The sequence below is a fragment of the Culex pipiens genome, chromosome 2 (assembly GCF_016801865.2).
Source record: "Culex pipiens pallens isolate TS chromosome 2, TS_CPP_V2, whole genome shotgun sequence".
In the NCBI taxonomy this organism is placed as follows: Eukaryota; Metazoa; Arthropoda; class Insecta; order Diptera; family Culicidae; genus Culex; species Culex pipiens.
Genome location: NC_068938.1, coordinates 10,647,836 through 10,665,778, shown reverse-complemented (window position 1 = coordinate 10,665,778; position 17,943 = coordinate 10,647,836). Strand labels below are relative to the sequence as shown.

The window sequence follows — 17,943 nt, the reverse complement described above, 5'->3', positions numbered from 1 at the left end:
TATCTTGTAGTTAATTGGTATTTAAAAAAATCCTGAATTGTTTTGAAATTTCACGAAAAAATGTATGGCGCGGATTTCGCGGATTTGAAAAAGCTCGGCGCGGTTTTCGCGGATTTGATTTTGGGAAAGTTGTAACCACCCTGTGAATATAATCAACGCCGATTTTGCGTTGAAACAAACCTTGATTTTCTCAATTCCACAAAAAAAATTTCATTGTTTTGAAAAGTTGCTTTGACGTTTAGCGTTGATTCAACAAAAATCTTGATTTTCAAATCAACAAAACGTTTTGTTGATTCAAATATGCCTTATTTTTCTGCGTGTTATGTTGGACAAGAATAATCTAGTAGCTGTGAATAAATATTCATGACTTGCCATCACGCTTTGCACTCGCAAACGTAAATAATAGTTTATGATTTCATGTAAATAAAAATTCTAGAATAAATCATTCTTTCAATCCAACCAGCTCTATCAACTCCATCTTATTTCAATAAAACATTTTCAACAGAAAACATCTTATCAACTAAGCATCGCACAAGCCATTTCCCGGCTCAACGGTATACCACCAATACCATCATCATCACCATCATCAGCTCCGTCAGTACCGGTCGTCGTCATACGGAACTTCTTTTATAGCCTCATCATCAAAATCACCACAGAGTTGAAAAAGCCAAGAAACACCTCACCAATGAAAAAGCACAGTTTACTGTGATGCCGGGTTTAAGCGCGAGAGCAGCTTGCAAACGTCAGTAGACTGACCAGCGTCGAAGGGAGTCGACGACCTTGAAGAAACCGACTCTTGAAGAAGGATCCTCACAAAGAAAGACTTGCGCGCGCACGCCGGGCAGCTCATCAATGAATCTGAACTGAGAGAGGGCCCAACTCGCAAAAGGGTGACAATAATTGGGCATGACGACGACGACAACGTCCATTAAGCGTGTTATCGGCAGACGTCCAGATTACCACATCGGACCCAACGGAATCCCCCGGCTTACGGGTTTAAGGATGCGGAAAATGAATTCGCCCCAGCAGCAGCCACTTCAGCAGCCAACCGACCCAGTTAAGCTGAACAAGTGCCTCTACAACTTAACCGTCCGGAATGGCACCAACGCCGCCGTTCGGTCGGATAAAATCGAAAGTGATATAGCGATAAGGAACCAATATAGCAGTAAATCAAGTTCATCCAACTGTAGTATCTCCGATCGGAGAAGTTCATCGACGACAATTGCATCATCAGCGAACCGTAACGACCCCCGGAACACCTCGCAGCAGTCCAACTACTCATCGTCCATTCCTAGGATTAGCACTAGCATTAGCAGTAGTACCAACAACAACAGTAGAAACAGCAACGGCATCGTCATGAATGGGTCGCGGCCACTTCTCAGCGGTAGGCAGCAACGGCATCAACGGAGTGCAACTGCTGCTGGTGATGATGCCGGTAGCAACGGTGACGGAGCCGATGCGAATCTCATTAATGGATCCGCCAACGGTGACCGGCGGCGGAGCAGCAGCAGCGTTTTGGTGAGACAATACAGGTGAGTTTCAGTGAGTAATGGGGGGTTGGAGTTTGGTTGGAGTTAGCGAGGTAGAGAGATAGTGTGAATAATTGACGTGGGAATGGACGAATTAGCTGCTTTTGTGGAAGTTTTTGAATGTTTTGTCTTATTTGATACGAAAATCAAAATTTTAATCTCAAGTAGCCGAAAATCATATCAGCAAAACATATTAATGTTATTTTTTTAAATTTAAAACATACAAAAAGCTCAAACCAAAACATTGATCAAAAGAGCAAAAAAAATTTTTTTTTCCCCGTGTTCAGAAGGTCATTTTGAGCAACTTTTGTTCTACAAGAAACTTTACTTCTCTTGTTTTATGTTTTTCTTGTTTAATTTTTAGTATTTAAGTTTGCATTAATCTTGTTCAGTTTATGTTTGTTTTTGGTAGTATTTGGCCTATTCTACCACCTAATATAATTACATTTTGCCTATCTAATTTTTTAATGTTTCTACAGTCACTTTTTCAATTTTTTGTTTGTTTTCAAATTTTTTGCTGTACAATGGCACCATTATCATTCAAATTGTAAAAAAATGCGTAGAGGCATAGTCTGTCATACTTATTTTTACTTAAAATAGAGGAAATGTTAGTAAAAAACACAGCCAAAGTTGACCCCTAAAAAAATGACATTTTTAAAAACATTGGCAAAGTCACATAAAACATGTAAAAATTCCAACCCATAAATTTTCTAAAATTTTAAGAGTTTCCAATGCTTTTTAAAGATCAAAAATTGAATGAAAAAATATTTTTTGGCGATTTTTCAAATCGAAGCCCGTCTAAAGGCGGGATTGGGATGTAGAGGGTTAACAATTTTTTCATAAAATTAAAAAAATACATAAAATAAAAAAAATTATAGATCTCTTTTAATATAAAAAAAAACTGATCTGATTTTCAATGTAAAAAAAAATTAAACATACGTGAAATTTTCTAATCTTTACGATAAAAATATTATCAAAATTTAAAACTCAATCCTAAAATTTAAACAAGGCTTAATTTTATTTTTTAAGCCCTTTTTGAATGTTAGTCTTAAATTTATAATTATGCTAATATTTTTATCGGAAAGATCCTAAATATCCGATATGGTTCATTTTTGACAATGAAGATCGGATCAGCTGAGATATCGGCATTGATAACTGAGTGGGTGATAACCAAAACCTCCAGGTTTTTCTGTTTCTTTTTTTTTGCTGTGTTTCATTAACTAGAGGTCCAAACTTCTATGTTTCTTGGACAAATTTATAGGACATTTTTTTAACCTTTTTAGAAAATTATTTTCAGCCTTTGGCAACCATAAAGCACCCTTGAGAAAAAAAAAGCGGATCACAAAAAATATATTTATGCTGGATTTCCTCGAAAACAGGAACTTTATCAAAATGTTTGTAAAGTACTTAACATTTTTCATTTTTAGCTTTTTGAGTGTTTTTGAAACCGCCTTGAGTCAGAGGTACTCAAAAACATCCAAAAAGCTAAATATGAAAAAAAAGTTTATTAGACCATTAAAAAAAAACTCCATAAACACTTACACTACTGAGCAATTCTCTGAGATTTCGGTCATTCGATTTTTTTTGTATTTTTTAATCCAGCTGAAACTTTTTTGGTGCCTTCGGTATGCCCAAAGAAGCCATTTTGCATCATTAGTTTATCCATATAATTTTCCATACAAATTTGGTAGCTGTCCATACAAAAATGATATGTGAAAATTCAAAAATCTGTATCTTTTGAAGGAGTTTTTTGATCGATTTGGTGTCTTCAGCAAAGTTGTAGGTATGGATATGGACTACACTGAAAAAAAATTATACACGGTAAAAAAAATTTGGTGATTTTTTTATTTAACTTTTTGTCACTAAAACTTGATTTGCAAAAAAACACTATTTTTAATTTTTTTTATTTTTTGATATGTTTTAGAGGACATAAAATGCCAACTTTTCAGAAATTTCCAGAATGGGCAAAAAATCATTGACCGAGTTATGATTTTTTGAATCAATACAGATTTTTTCAAAAAATCGAAATATTGGTCGCAAAAATTTTTCAACTTCATTTTTCGATGTAAAATCGAATTTGCAATCAAAAAGTACTTTAGTGAATTTTTGATAAAGTGCACCGTTTTCAAGTTATAATCATTTTTAGGTAACTTTTTTGAAATTAGTCGTAGTTTTTCATTTTTTAAAAATAGTGCCCATGTTTGCCCACCTTTGAAAAAAATATTTTTGAAAAGCTGAGAAAATTCTCTATATTTTGCTTCTTCGGACTTTGTTGATACGACTCTTAGTTGCTGAGATATTGCCATGCAAAGGTTAAAAAACAGGAAAATTGATGTTTTCTAAGTCTCACCCAAACAACTCACCATTTTCTAATGTCGATATTTCAGCAACTATAGGTCCGATTTACAATGTTAAAAGATGAAACATTCGTGAAATTTTCCGATCTTTTCGAAAAAAATATTTTCAAAAATTTTAAATCAAGACTAACATTTCAAATGGGCGTAATATTGAATGTTTGGCCCGTTTGAAATGTTAGTCTTGATTTTAAATTTTTGAAAATATTTTTTTCGAAAAGATCGGAAAATTTCACGAATGTTTCATGTATTAACATTGTAAATCGGACCATTAGTTGCTGAAATATCGACATTAGAAAATGGTGAGTTGTTTGGGTGAGACTTAGAAAACATCAATTTTCCTGTTTTTTAACCTTTGTAAGGCAATATCTCAGCAACTAAGAGTCGTATCAACAAAGTCCGAAAATGCAAAATATAGAGAATTTTCTCAGCTTTTCAAAAATATTTTTTTCAAACGTGGGCAAACATGGGCACTATTTTTAAAAAATGAAAAACTGCGACTATTTTCAAAAAAGTTACCTAAAAATGATTATAACTTGAAAACGGTGCACTTTATCAAAAATTCACTAAAGTACTTTTTGATTGCAAATTCGATTTTACATCGAAAAATGAAGTTGAAAAATTTTTGCGACCAATATTTCGATTTTTTGAAAAAATCTGTATTGATTCAAAAAATCATAACTCGGTCAAAGATTTTTTGCCCATTCTGGAAATTTCTGAAAAGTTGGCATTTTATGTCCTCTAAAACATATCAAAAAATAAAAAAAAATAAAAATAGTGTTTTTTTGCAAATCAAGTTTTAGTGACAAAAAGTTAAATAAAAAAATCACCAAATTTTTTTTACCGTGTATCATTTTTTTTCAGTGTAGTCCATATCCATACCTACAACTTTGCTGAAGACACCAAATCGATCAAAAAATTCCTTCAAAAGATACAGATTTTTGAATTTTCACATATCATTTTTGTATGGACAGCTACCAAATTTGTATGGAAAATTATATGGACAAACTAATGATGCAAAATGGCTTCTTTGGGCATACCGAAGGCACCAAAAAAGTTTCAGCCGGATTAAAAAATACAAAAATTAAAATTAAAGAAAAAAGACCGATTCCGTAGAGAACTGCTCTACTTTCATCAGATCATTATATATTTAGGTATTTCAAATAATTTTCTATTATGTTTGATAATCTGGCAACACTGTCATTTTATGGCTTTGGTTAAAAAAACATTAAATTTTAAAAATAAGATCATCTACAAATTGATTTAAAACCGTTTCCAAAAATCATGCCAATCTTTGTTTGATAATATTTTTATATTCTAGGAATGTATAACAAATCGATGTCTCTGTGCTCTCTTTTGCTAACAAGATAGAAAAATCAGCAAGCTTAGTACAAGATAGCACAGAGGCATCGAAATATAGAAGTCTGGACTGTTTTTGATAAAGTCCAGTTCTTCTAGTAATCTGACTTTAATCCCTTAAAATCGAGATCTGCAAACTGACATGGCGGGCGCCGTTGGTGGCCAATGACTGTTACCTATTCGCAACTGATTCTAGTTGTTCAGCAACGGAGGGGCAACCATGGTCTCTCATGCTCAATTCTTCTAGTACTTTTCTGACATTAGGGCCGGTGCGACCATCCGTTTGCCCAAAGTATTACCACACCGGCCCTAATGACAAAAAAGTTAAATATTATGATCGGATCGGATGATAGACGATACTATGATGGACATTGGACATTTAGGTGTGAGAGGGATACACTCAATGTTTACATTTGCTTATAAAAAAAGTCCAGAAATAATTATCTTTTATGCAAATTTTGAGATATTTCACAGTTCCAATTGATGCTGATAAAATATCCAAAAAATACCCTTGAACATGCTTTAATAAGTTCTCTTCCTGCCTCTTAAATGTCTTCTAATTTAATCGCATTGTTTGCAAATGGCAGACTGCGTAGACCACCGTTGTTGATGTTTCCATTTTTGCAATCTTGATGGCGATGGTAATTAATTATCACCTTGATACGAGCGCGCTCGCAAGACCCCCTGCCGGAGGAGCATGACCGCGCGGGTCAAACCGATTCGATGATGAATAAGCGCCCGGAACTATTATGAATGTTTTAAAAATGATGAATCTCCGATTTTTGTATCTTATTGAGCCTTTCATTTCCATTTTTAAAGCTAATCAAATTAGTTAACCGCGACATGGTCAACGGATTTCTAAGATCATGAAAATCAGATCAATGAAATCCATTCACTAGCCGTATGTAGATCAGTAAATCACAAACCAGCCCTACCATTACCATACGGTTCCGCTCAAGCAAACCAAACGAAACAACATTCCGCACTCTAAATACAACACTCCTTTGTTTCAATACCCAACCACACGTGCGTCTGTGCAATGTTGTGATCTCGCATCGCTTGATCGCGATCGCGACGACGATCAACAGAGCTGTCGATGCTCTTCGCATCAATCCTTAATTATGGTGCGCTTCCACAGTAGAGTAACTTCCCGCGTGGTGCGCCAACCAAATCGAGATCGATTTGCATTTTTTATTCGTGATCGATTGCTCTCGTTGATGGAGCATCTAGACATGTGTGGGGTGAGTCTCGTTGGAGACTTTGACAAATTGGGACAATTGAAGAAATGGGTCAATTTTAGATAAGACGAGGTTGTGATTTGAGCTGTAACGAAGTCGTGTTGTTGGAAACATGTTTGCACTGTGATAAGAGACAGTTCCGTTATCATATTTGGCAGAGAGGAAAGCGAAATTCCTCATTCTGGAACGCTTTGGAGCTGAGTTAGATAAATGCGGACATAAATCAGCAGAGAGAGCTTATTTTATGGTAGTGCAAAATCTTATTCCATATATTTTTTTTTTTGCTTTAGGAGCATTGAATTTTCGATAAATGGAATTTTTACAAACAGCCAATGCAATTTTTCTAACTTTTTCTCTTGACTCTGCCAATTTTACTAAAATCAGGAAAATGCATTTTAAAATAATATCAGATGATTGCAAGTTTATTTCCTTGGAAACTTTTGCTCCCTAATTTTTCTAGCCAGTGTTGAATTTTATTTTAGATGAAAATAAAGCATAAAATTTGACTGCGATAAAAATATGTGTTACTTTTTAAAACGTTTTGCTTGATTTAAAAATATTGAAAACATTATTGCACTAAAACAATATTTCACGAAGGTATCCTTCATAAACATAATAATTAGAACTTTTCTAACCTAAAATCAAACCAGAGCGCAACCAATATTTCGAAGGAATCCTGGAGAGTGCCTTAGGCCTCGAGAAATAGTGGGAATTTTTATGGAAATTCCGCTTTTTCCCCGAGCTCGGAAATTTGGGTGTTATAACATATTTTCGAAAAGCAGAAAAATACTACAATTCTCATTAACTTTTGTAAAATGTTTTTTTTCTATCACAATAATTTAGAACTTTTAGAATGAAGAATAATTTTTTGAAAAGGCTTCAAATACTAATTTTTGACATTTTCAAATGTTGTGCTAGATTTTCACAAAAAAATATTTTTTTTAAATTGAATTGAATTTGCTTTTATCAAAAAATCAAACCAATAGTTTCCGAGATATCACGAGCAAAAAAATTAGCGCTAGTTAGATGACACTGAGAAAAATATATTTTTCACATAATTTTAACTTCAAGAGGCCTTATCTTATTTTTTTTTGCAGGGGTCTTTTTCCTCTATGAAGTACAGTCCAGACTCGATTATCCGAAAGTCTCGGAAAAATTTCACTTCGGATAATCGAAACTTCGGATATTCGAATCAAGAAAAACATTTTTTTGCAATTCCGTCGTGAAACTACTTACTTTCTTGTCATTCTTGAACGACGAAATAGCCTACTTTTCTGTACCAAAAATAACAGAATCGAATAGCCACACTTTTCAAAATAAATGCTGAAAAGTTCTACTTTTCAGCACTGAAATGGGTGCTGAAAAGTTGAACTTTTCAGCACTTGTTTCGAAAAGTAACACTTTTCAACATTTTTTTGATTTAAACGATTTATTGACAAAATACATGAAAATTCGACTTAAAATTTCACTCAATGGGTGTTTTTTGAAATTGCAAAAAATGTTGTATGGAACTCGTTGCAAAACTTGATTTTTTCAGCACTCGTCGTATTTATCCAACTCGGTGAACCTCGTTGGATAAATGTACGACTCGTGCTGAAAAAATCCTCTTTTTGCAACTTGTTGCATAAACTACTATTTTAGCTGTCCAATTTTTGATTGTCGAGCTTAAGTATGATCCCTAAACTACGCTAAAGTGATTTAGAATTTTTAAATCCAAGATGGCGGCCAATATGGCGGTGACGAAATATTGAAAAAATGCATTTTATTATTTAATAGGCAATCAACTATTCAAATTTGACTAAAATGGGGTCGCAGAACTCGAATTTGATGTTTAAAACAAGAAAAAGAAAAAAAATGTTCGTGATTCGATTATCCGAAGTCCCATACAAACCTTCGGATAATCGAACTTCGGATAATCGAACTTCGGATAATCGAAACTTCGGATAATCGTGGCTTCGGATAATCGTGGCTTCGGATAATCGAGTCTGGACTGTATTTCAGGAGTTTTTTTTTAAGATCCAATAAACCAAATTTCCAGTTTTTGCTTTTAATGTGTTTTTGAAACCGTCTTGAGTCAGAGGTATCAAAAAACACCCAAAAAGCAAAAACTGAAAATTTGGTTTATTTGACCTTTTCAAAAAAAAAAAAAAACTCCAGATTTATAAATTGCAAAAATAAAAATAAGGCCATTCAGAAAACTTAAAAATTTCAATGGAAATTAAAGTGCAATCAGCTGAAATCAATTTAAAATGCATTCCCCTGCGTTTAGAAGTATATTAAGCATGTTTGGGTTGATTTAAAAATCTTTAGTTTTTTTGTAAAATCGCAAAAGGATTATTTTCGTTAAAATTTATGTTTTCGTCAAATCGTTTTTTTTTTTTTTTTGAAAATTAGTGATTGCAAAATAACTGAACTAGTGAAAAAGCATTTATACACATTTTTCACATTTTCCATCCAAATGTTGAGACTATGGCTTGTTATTTAAATCTTTATATTTTATTTTTTTGTCCCCCCTCGACCCCAGCCAGAGCCGATGGACAAAAACTTAAAAAATATTTGCATCGGCCTAATCGATAAAGGATACAAAAAAACAATATATTAAAATTGAGGAAAACACAAAAATGGCGAAAAATCAGATAATTGGTCATGAACAACTTTGAAGTTTTAGCCTTACTTTCTGCCAAAAGAAGTATATTAAAATTAAATATTGTTCAAATCCTCAGCTTGCCTCATTCCGACTTTACCGATGTCAACCTGACCATTTTTAGAGCTCTCAACAAATTGAGCAATTACTAAGCCCGTGTGAGCGCGCGCTAAGAAGCCCCCTGCCACGACCATTTACGATGCGTGTGATTTTTTAAAGTTTATTGTTTCATTAGCGGCGTCTGATCGCGATCGATCAACGCGATCAGTCGATCAGTCAGTCATAACACATTTCGACGACGCGATTGGCGAATACTTGTTGCTGTTGCACTTTGCATGTAATATCGAGGCTGTAAATGGGCTATGAAATGGTTGGTTAATTCTTGTCTGAGTAGTTTGGCAGCAAAAACGGCATCATCAGTTCTACCCTTGGAGGAGCGTGTGGGGAAAGCATGTTTCAGTAAAGTGCAATTTTAATAGCGCGCTGCATAACTTGAAAAGATCAATATCAAGGTCTGCGCGAACTAATTCCATCGCCCACGTTGCGACCTGTTCACATTGTGGCAACGATCGTCAACGATCAGTTAGAAAGTGCACTTTGCCTACACGATCTACCAAAAAAGGACCATTACCGGTGGCTCCCACGATATTTATATTGTTATTACTAGCTTCTCTCGTTACGTGAAGCTGGTCAGTGCAGAATCACCCGCAAAAAAAATCGCATGATCAATTGATACCAATTATATCTTTCTCTCCTTTCCCATTACAGACTTTCGGCGGCGATCGACAACCGGCTGAGCTACCAACGAAAGTACGACCGGACCATTTTCGGCTGCAACCGACTGGATCAGTTTGTGCTGCCACCGTTACAAATCTAGCCGCGCTCCCTCAATAAAGAGAAAGACTTGGAACAATAAACCCCTAAGTTTAACTTTTCACTTACCGAAACAGATTGTCCGAGATGAGCAGCGTTTCGATGGCCTGGGCGTCGGCAGCCTTGAGCACGTGCTTCTTGCCGTAGAACGCCTTGGCCGGTTCGCACTGCAGCGTCGTGTAGAACTGCTCCAGCGCTTTGACCTCGCCGGCGGCCTTCGTGTCGGACATCTTGGCCACCACGGCGGGATCTTGGAGGACCTCTGCGGAAGATGGGACGGGGAAAGGAGTAGTTTGCGATTAGATTTGGTTAATTTGATTTTTAAGATCGAGCGGAATTTTACCTTTGAGCGAGTGCTTGAAGCCGGAGGATGAGTGAACGAGCATGAATTTTCCTTTATTTTCTAGTAGCACCTGAAAAAGAAATAAGAAGATTTTTTTTTATATTTTTGTTGGACATAAAGAGTTCTTTCATGCTTTTAGAATGAGATATTTTGGCAGTTTCCCGTTTTGGATTATCTAGATTCTCCACAAAAATCAGTTGATTTCATGAGATGTTCATTTAATTTTGGCTAAAATTTTGTAAAGGGCTTCCCAATGACTTAAAAAAAGCCATTATGCATCATTGGATTGACTATAGGGGCAGCGGATAAGAATGGGAGAACCTTGGGCTTTAGAATAGATTTAGACCAATTATTAGACAAGGGCCTTATGGGGCCATCCATTAACTACGTAGAGACTTTTCCTTTTTAAATCACATATTTTCATTCTATGTTTTATTTTAAAAAAAAGCACCTTTCATTTTCCACTTAAGATTTCATGGTATCGCTTCGTCAAATTTCGTAAGTTAAAAGATAATAATTTGTGAATTTTTAAGGTCTCTCAGAAAAATACAGCTAAAAAATTGCGTTTTTAACCATGGTGTCGATCCAAATCCCAAAATAAATTTCCCTGACTTTTCCCTGACCTCTCCAGACCACAATTTTTTTTTATTTTCTATTTTTTACTAACATATTTTTTGGAGCGTTTTTATGGTTTCATGCATTTTCCTCTTTGAATATTGGAAATTTAAGATATTAAAAACCTCAATGACTTTTTTATTTTGTTTTTTAACGGTGGATTCTGCAAAAACTTAAAAACTTTTTTTTATTTTGTCAATCATTTTTTTTCTTATCGAACATCCAAAATGAGCAAACTAATAATTAAAATTATTGCAAATTTCAAATTGCGATTGTTTTACAAAAAAAAAATCAATTAAAAATTTGCATTAAAGTAACAAGTCATGTTTAATTTAAAAATTGTTGTCCCTTTTTGTCGAATTTTCAACCGAATTAGGCCGAATCATATAAAAAAGGTTTTGGAGAAAAAAACTTGAAAAAAATATGTAATTTTGCAGAAAGATTAAAAAACTGAAAAACTAAGACAAATACACAATTAAATGTGAATTTTTCAAGGACATGTTTACGATTTTAAAAAAAGATCTAGGTCTTTTTCGACAATGTTTGTATTTAAAGTAAACAGTTTTCTGGATATATAAGTTATAAAACGTCCATTGTAGAAGGGGAGATGTTTCGAAATAAATAACGTTTGGGTTACTGTTGTCGGCTGTGCTGACGATGTTGGTGGCGTCGATCAATTATGCGGAAAGCAATTTCCGTAACTTATATATTATAGATATATTTTTCTTCTTAAATAATTTCACGAAAAAATATGTTTTTGCTATAAAATTTAAAAAAAAAGTATTCTGCCTTGATCAGAGCCCACAAACGATCATTCACACGATCTATACATTTTATAAAAATAAAAACAAAATACAACCTGCTCGAGCTTTTCAAAAAGTCATTATTTATCAAACATAGATATTTGGGTGTTTTGGAATAGATTGGAATAGATTTGGTGTTTTGGAATAGATTCCAAATTTAAGTTCGATCTGACCACGGGACTCCTCCTTGTAAGCCCTTGAATGTTGTTTGGGAAAAAAAAGTGTAATATGTAGTTGTACAAACCTTATGAAATCTCGGATGCTGGACAAAGTTGAAACAACTTTTCTGAAGAGACCATATTTTATAAATTCTTGAATTCTCAAATTTCTTTATTAAGGGTTGTTACGGAGAAATCCGCCATCCCAAAACCCAATCCGCGCAAAATCCGTGTTATTTTAAGAAAAATAATTTTGCGACAAACATACAAAAGAGTTTCATGATAAATTCAATTTTCAAATCTCAGAACGCAGAATCTTGAAACGCTGAAAATGTATTTTTGCTAGGATTAGGTAAACTAGAGGGAAAGGCCAAAACAAACATTTTGGCTGAAAAAAAAAAATCAAAAATTTCAACATTTAGAAATTAAGATCTAAAAACTGAACCAAATCTAAATAAAGAAAAATAATACCATTTAAAAATTGTAATAATTCCTCGATCTCTAGAAAAATCGAAGCAAATTTTCCTACACCTTCTTCTCAAAATTTCTGTAACCGAAAAAAATAACTCCAAAAATACTTCAAATTTTATCAGCATTCAAGGAAATTTAGGAATTTAAGAATTTAAGAATTTAAGAATTTAAGAATTTAAGAATTTAAGAATTTAAGAATTTAAGAATTTAAGAATTTAAGAATTTAAGAATTTAAGAATTTAAGAATTTAAGAATTTAAGAATTTAAGAATTTAAGAATTTAAGAATTTAAGAATTTAAGAATTTAAGAATTTAAGAATTTAAGAATTTAAGAATTTAAGAATTTAAGAAAAAAAATTTTTGCTCTCTCGATTGTTTTTTTTTTTTAAATTTTTATTCAATATTGATATTTTTGATTTTTTTTAGATTTTTTTAAATAAAAAATAAAAAAATCTGTATCTTTTTTTTTTGTTTTATGAATTTTTTTTATTTTTTTGGGGTTTTTTAATACTATTCTCCTAATTTTATTTCCTAATTTCTGAATAATTCAATTTTGAATGTTGGAGCTGTAATTTTTCAATGCTTTGATTTTTTTTTATTTTTCTTCAAGAATGTTTAAATTTAAAAAAATATTTCTACTGGTTGAATCCCATCTAAAATTCAAAGGCGGAGGCCAGCTTCTGTTACGTCCAATCAAGCTCATATTTGGGATATACAGTACACCCACTGGAACATGCCTCAATAATAATTTTTGTTACATCCTAATGTCTGTATCTTCAGGACAAGTTTAAAATATGATTAAGATTTACAAGATTAAAATTGAATGTATCCAGTATAAAAGAACACTAAATAAGGGTAAAAACATTACTCAAAACTTAAAAGAAATTAAATATTCAGAGTCAGTATGTGTAGTAATACATTTATTTAGGAAATCCTCAACAACACATTTAAAAAAAATATCTCTTCATAATTTCATCTTCATCTTGCAACGTTTCTTATTGAGAAAATACAAACAAAAAATTTCGGAACAAAATTCAATTAATAAATATCGAAGTTTTTGAACTCAACGAAAAAGAAAAACAAATTTTCCTGATTCTTGATAATATTTTTCTTTATAAATTGAAAGTAATTTTATCTCTCTCAATATTGATCCTTGCACTGTAACTTGGATTTGGCCCGCACTTTTCTCTCGCACTTTTGACAACAAGAGTTTGAAAAACTAGGCAACTAGTTGTTGTTTATTTACATTTCCTGTCGCATTTTCCACCAAACTGGACTTCCGCACTTCAAAATTGCGATTGACAGCTGAAAAACCTCGGCTCGCTCTGATCATTTTCCAGGAAATTTTAAATTTCCTAGGCCAGTTTGACAAGTCGCAATAGTGCGATCGATAGCAATAAATTAGTGCGAAGTCCAAGTTAGTGGGAATTGCGCAATAATTTATTTGATCCAAATTGCTACCGCGCGAAATCCGCGCCAAATTCGCGCCGTCCGTAACAACCCTGTTTATTCCATAAATGTATGTTTTATTTCTTTAATTCTTGAATTTAAATCTTTGATTTTTAATTCCGTTTCACCATCACTATTTTGCTTACATTTTAGATTACACAAAATTAGATTACTTTGGATCATTTTTGAATCAAAGTTCAGTTTAATTTTGAGATAAATAAAAATTTAGTTAACGAATACTAAAGTGAAATTTGGAAATTATTCTTATCTTACAATTTATTTAGAATTTTTGATTAAGAATTTAAAAAATTAAGAAATCAAAAATTCCAGAATATCAGAATTTTAGAATTTTCAAAATATAGAATCTTTGAGCTCAAGAATTTTAGATTTTTTTTAGTTTTTAGATGTTCGATTTTTTTTAACTTTTGAGCAAACGACCAACTTTAGAACAAATCTCTGAGGATGGTGGGGCAACTGCCTCATATTGTTCCAACCTGTGTGCACTAGTAATTTGTAGTTTTCAATTAATCGCAAATCCAAATTATTTCATTTTTGAACCTAAACATATTGCAAACAAGCAACGCGCGAAGAAATCCCAAATGCAACTTTTCGTTGCTGTTCCTTTTCTTCGTGACCCTTTTCTTAAGCATTTTTTGTGTGGAGTTTTGCGTTCCTTCCGTTCTAACCAATATAAAAAATTAAATATTATCAATGTTGCAAAGTTTGGCCTGGAAGACATTCAAATACGTCATCAAGAGCAAATTTTCAAAAAGAAATGAAATTTTGTAGTAATATTTTTAAGATCATCGAAATTCCCTGACCCAGCTTAAAATTCCCTGACTTTCCCTGACTTCTCCAGGTCAAATAAAATTCCCTGACTTTTCCAGGTTTTCCCTGACTTTTCCAGAAATCGACACCATGTTAACGATTTTCACCAAAAACCCCATTTTTGAAAAAAAAAACATATCTACAGAACGGCTTAACCAATTTTAGCTCGCCACGTTTCAAAATAAAGGTGATTTATTGACACTAGGACATTTTGAATACATAGCTGAATACACTTACAAATCAAATACAAACTTTGTTTGCTGATTTGAAGATCTCGGGACCAAAGAGCTCACAACGGAGAATGTTTTCTATGTATCAGCCTATGTTTTTAGGATGCCTTGGAATTTTTCATTCAATGCCCAACAAATTATCTTTCTTTTGAAACTTGGCGAGCTAAAATTGATTTCAGTCGTTCCAGAAATATATTAATGTCGCAGCTTTTTTGACCGCCTTATTTCGACTTTCAAATTTCCCGTATTTTCCGGGTTTTCTCCCGAGACCAATAATAATTCTCCCGGAAACTTTTTACATTAAATTATCATGTTTTTGTTTGTTTCCCAGCATTTGTTTGCAGAATCGTAAGCCGGCATTTATTTTGCTTTGTTGGCGAGTGTCCGTCTGTCAAACACGAAAAAGTGCGAATTTATTTGTTTGTTATAGTCTAATACGTCCTTAAGCATGCTGCTATAGTTTAAAAAACCCGATTTGATATCACCAGAGGTGAAATGGAGCCTTTCTTACAAAATGATGAAACTCCGAAAAATATATTGGTGCAATTAATTTTTCGGAACCATAATGATACCACTCAGTGAGAATTTGACCTAAAGCTTCGAATCTAAACATCGAATGCCATTTTTTTTTAATTTTAGAGGGGTTTTTTATGAGTCGCAAGATAATATTATTTAATTAAGAAAAACTTATTGGATTGACATTATAAGAAAAAAATAGAGGGTACTCAGTCTTTAATTTTAGTCTATGATTAACTTAAAAAAATATGTATCGATATTGCACTTTGTCGATCTATTATGAGAAGCCAGAAAGAACACTTTCACGTGCCGGCGTTTATGTTTCGACTTGACGACTTGTCGATCTTTCGAGCAAGAACGAGCCGGGACTTCGAATTTGATGTTCAGTATTCTGTATAAAACCAAACAAATAATAGGAAAAAATAGGGTAAAAATAAGACGTAAAACACTAATATGGCTATATCTCTGGAAATACATTTTGGAAAAGCTTCAAATTTTGGGCCCAAGCAGTTTATGGCGCATGTTTTCGAATGGCTTTTTGTTTGAAACTGAATTCTTTTAATTTGATAGTGTTATCTGTAAAATAGTCCAAAAAATACCTCTAAAATGGCTTTGACCACATTTGCTGCCGTTCTACGCATATTTGTCCCATGTCATTTTTGGTCGATTCTGACTTTTGGTCATGTTTAGTTTTAGTTTGACGTGTACTTTTCGAAAAACACATAAAATCTATTACTTTGTTCAGAAACTCATTGAAAACAACATCAAGTCTGTTTGTCCCATCGTTGTACTTCTACGCATAATTGTCCCACCAAGAATTTTCTTTCACGAAATCATCAGTTTAACTAAGTATTGTGTCTTGATTACCTATAGTATAGCAAGAGGATTACAAATTAGTGTGATAAACTGCTTTCTGGGATGATTAGGGACTTATGGGGTGAATTGGGACCCACGGGACAATTATGCGTAGAAACATAAAAAACGGTCGAAAAACTTCAATCGCGTTTTTCTCAGTTGCACTTTTTTGAACATGGGACAATTATGCGTAGAACGGCAGTTTACTGGTCGAAAATTGTGAATCGAGAAATAAAATGTTCGTCTCCGACCCCACGGCTACAAATCTGAAATATAAAAATTGTGGGTTTTACGAGCGGTTTTCCAATGATGGAAGACACAAATTTTTAAGAGCGGATACAGACATCGCTCAAGTATTTCAGAAAAAGAGCTCTCAAAAATCAGACTTAGAGTTCCGGGTTTCGGGCCAAAATTCAATCGAAAGAGCACATCTAAACCTTCAATTTAGCAATAGGATTTTTTCCTGGGACGATTCCTCGCCGTGCACGATTTTTTAAAGATTTCTGAGAAAAGCATTTTCCAAAAGCAAACCTTAAACCTTTCTTTTGTAAGAAAGGCAAAAATATCGTTTTTTTAGTTAGTTAACAAAGTTTAGAAGCTTTTAAACAAAAATTCATATAATTTTTAGGTAAAATTGTGAAAAAGTCAGAATTTTGCTTAAAATTCATAAAAAATTAGTTTGGTTTATATAAATATAAATTTTTATTGCATTTTAAACTGAATTCGAAGCACGAATTAGAAGTTTCCAAATTTTATATGAAAATTGTTCTTCTGAAAATGTCTATAAATTTTGATTTTTTTTTTTAGAATGGTGCACATCAACCAGTGCTTTTGTACCAAGATTTTTGTTACAGACATTTTAGTATTTTCAAAACTACGGCAACTTTCTATATATTTTTTTATTCATCTCCTAAAATACAATTTACCAAATAACTTACAACATAGTTTGCCTATTTTTACAATCAGATTTTTGCAGGATTGGGTCCGTAAATTTGTCAATTTTGATATAAGAAGACAACAGCGTCCTCGGTTGCTGTGCACCCTTAACCCTCTACAAACCCAACCCCGCCATCCATCCAATCCATTTTCAACCAATTTATGATCTTTAAAAATAAATTTAAGGGTTGGAAGTTTGACTTGTTTTATGTGACTTTGCCAATGTTTTTTAAAAATGTCATTTTTTTAGGGGTCAACTTTGGCTGTGTTTTTTACTAACATTTCCTATATTTTGAATAAAAAGAAGTATGCAGTAATTTTTGTAGTGTCCCAGATTATGCCTCTACGCATTTTTTTACAATTTAAATGATAATGGTGCCATTTTATAGCAGAAAATGTGAAAAACAAGAAACAAATTGAAAAAGTGACTGTAAAAACATGAAAAAATTAGATAGGGAAAATGTAATGACAGGAAGTTGAAGAATAGGCCAAATACTACCAAAACCAAACATAAACTAAACAAGATAAATGAAAAATAAAAAAAATAAAATCAAACAAGAAAAACATAAAACAAGAGAAGTAAAGTTTTTCGTAGAACAAAAGTTGCTCAAAATGACCTCCTAAACACGGGAAAAATAAAAATTTTCGAAAAAAAAATTTGGGCAGTGGAGGGTTAAAACACAAAGAATTTATTATTTACAAACTAGCGGAAATTCTTGTATGTTTGGAAGGTTGAGCACTTG

The 17,943-nt window shown here is 33.1% G+C and overlaps 2 protein-coding genes across 2 annotated transcripts in view; one reads left to right on the top strand and one right to left on the bottom strand.

Moving 5' to 3' along the window:
* The window catches only part of LOC120423985 (protein pelota), a 41,620-nt gene that overhangs the window by 21,307 nt on the left and 2,370 nt on the right, over positions 1-17,943 (bottom strand). Inside the window, exons 5-6 of the mRNA XM_039587982.2 lie at positions 10,341-10,410; positions 10,067-10,259 (exon numbers count right to left, since the gene is read on the bottom strand). Coding sequence (XP_039443916.1) covers positions 10,067-10,259; positions 10,341-10,410 — 263 coding nt within the window. The remainder of the gene's footprint in view (positions 1-10,066; positions 10,260-10,340; positions 10,411-17,943) is intronic.
* Positions 501-10,041, top strand: LOC120423986 (uncharacterized). Its single transcript, XM_039587983.2, has 2 exons — positions 501-1,532; positions 9,893-10,041. Exons 1-2 carry the CDS (start codon positions 907-909, stop codon positions 9,999-10,001), a joined length of 735 nt encoding a protein of 244 aa, XP_039443917.1. The 5' UTR covers positions 501-906; the 3' UTR covers positions 10,002-10,041.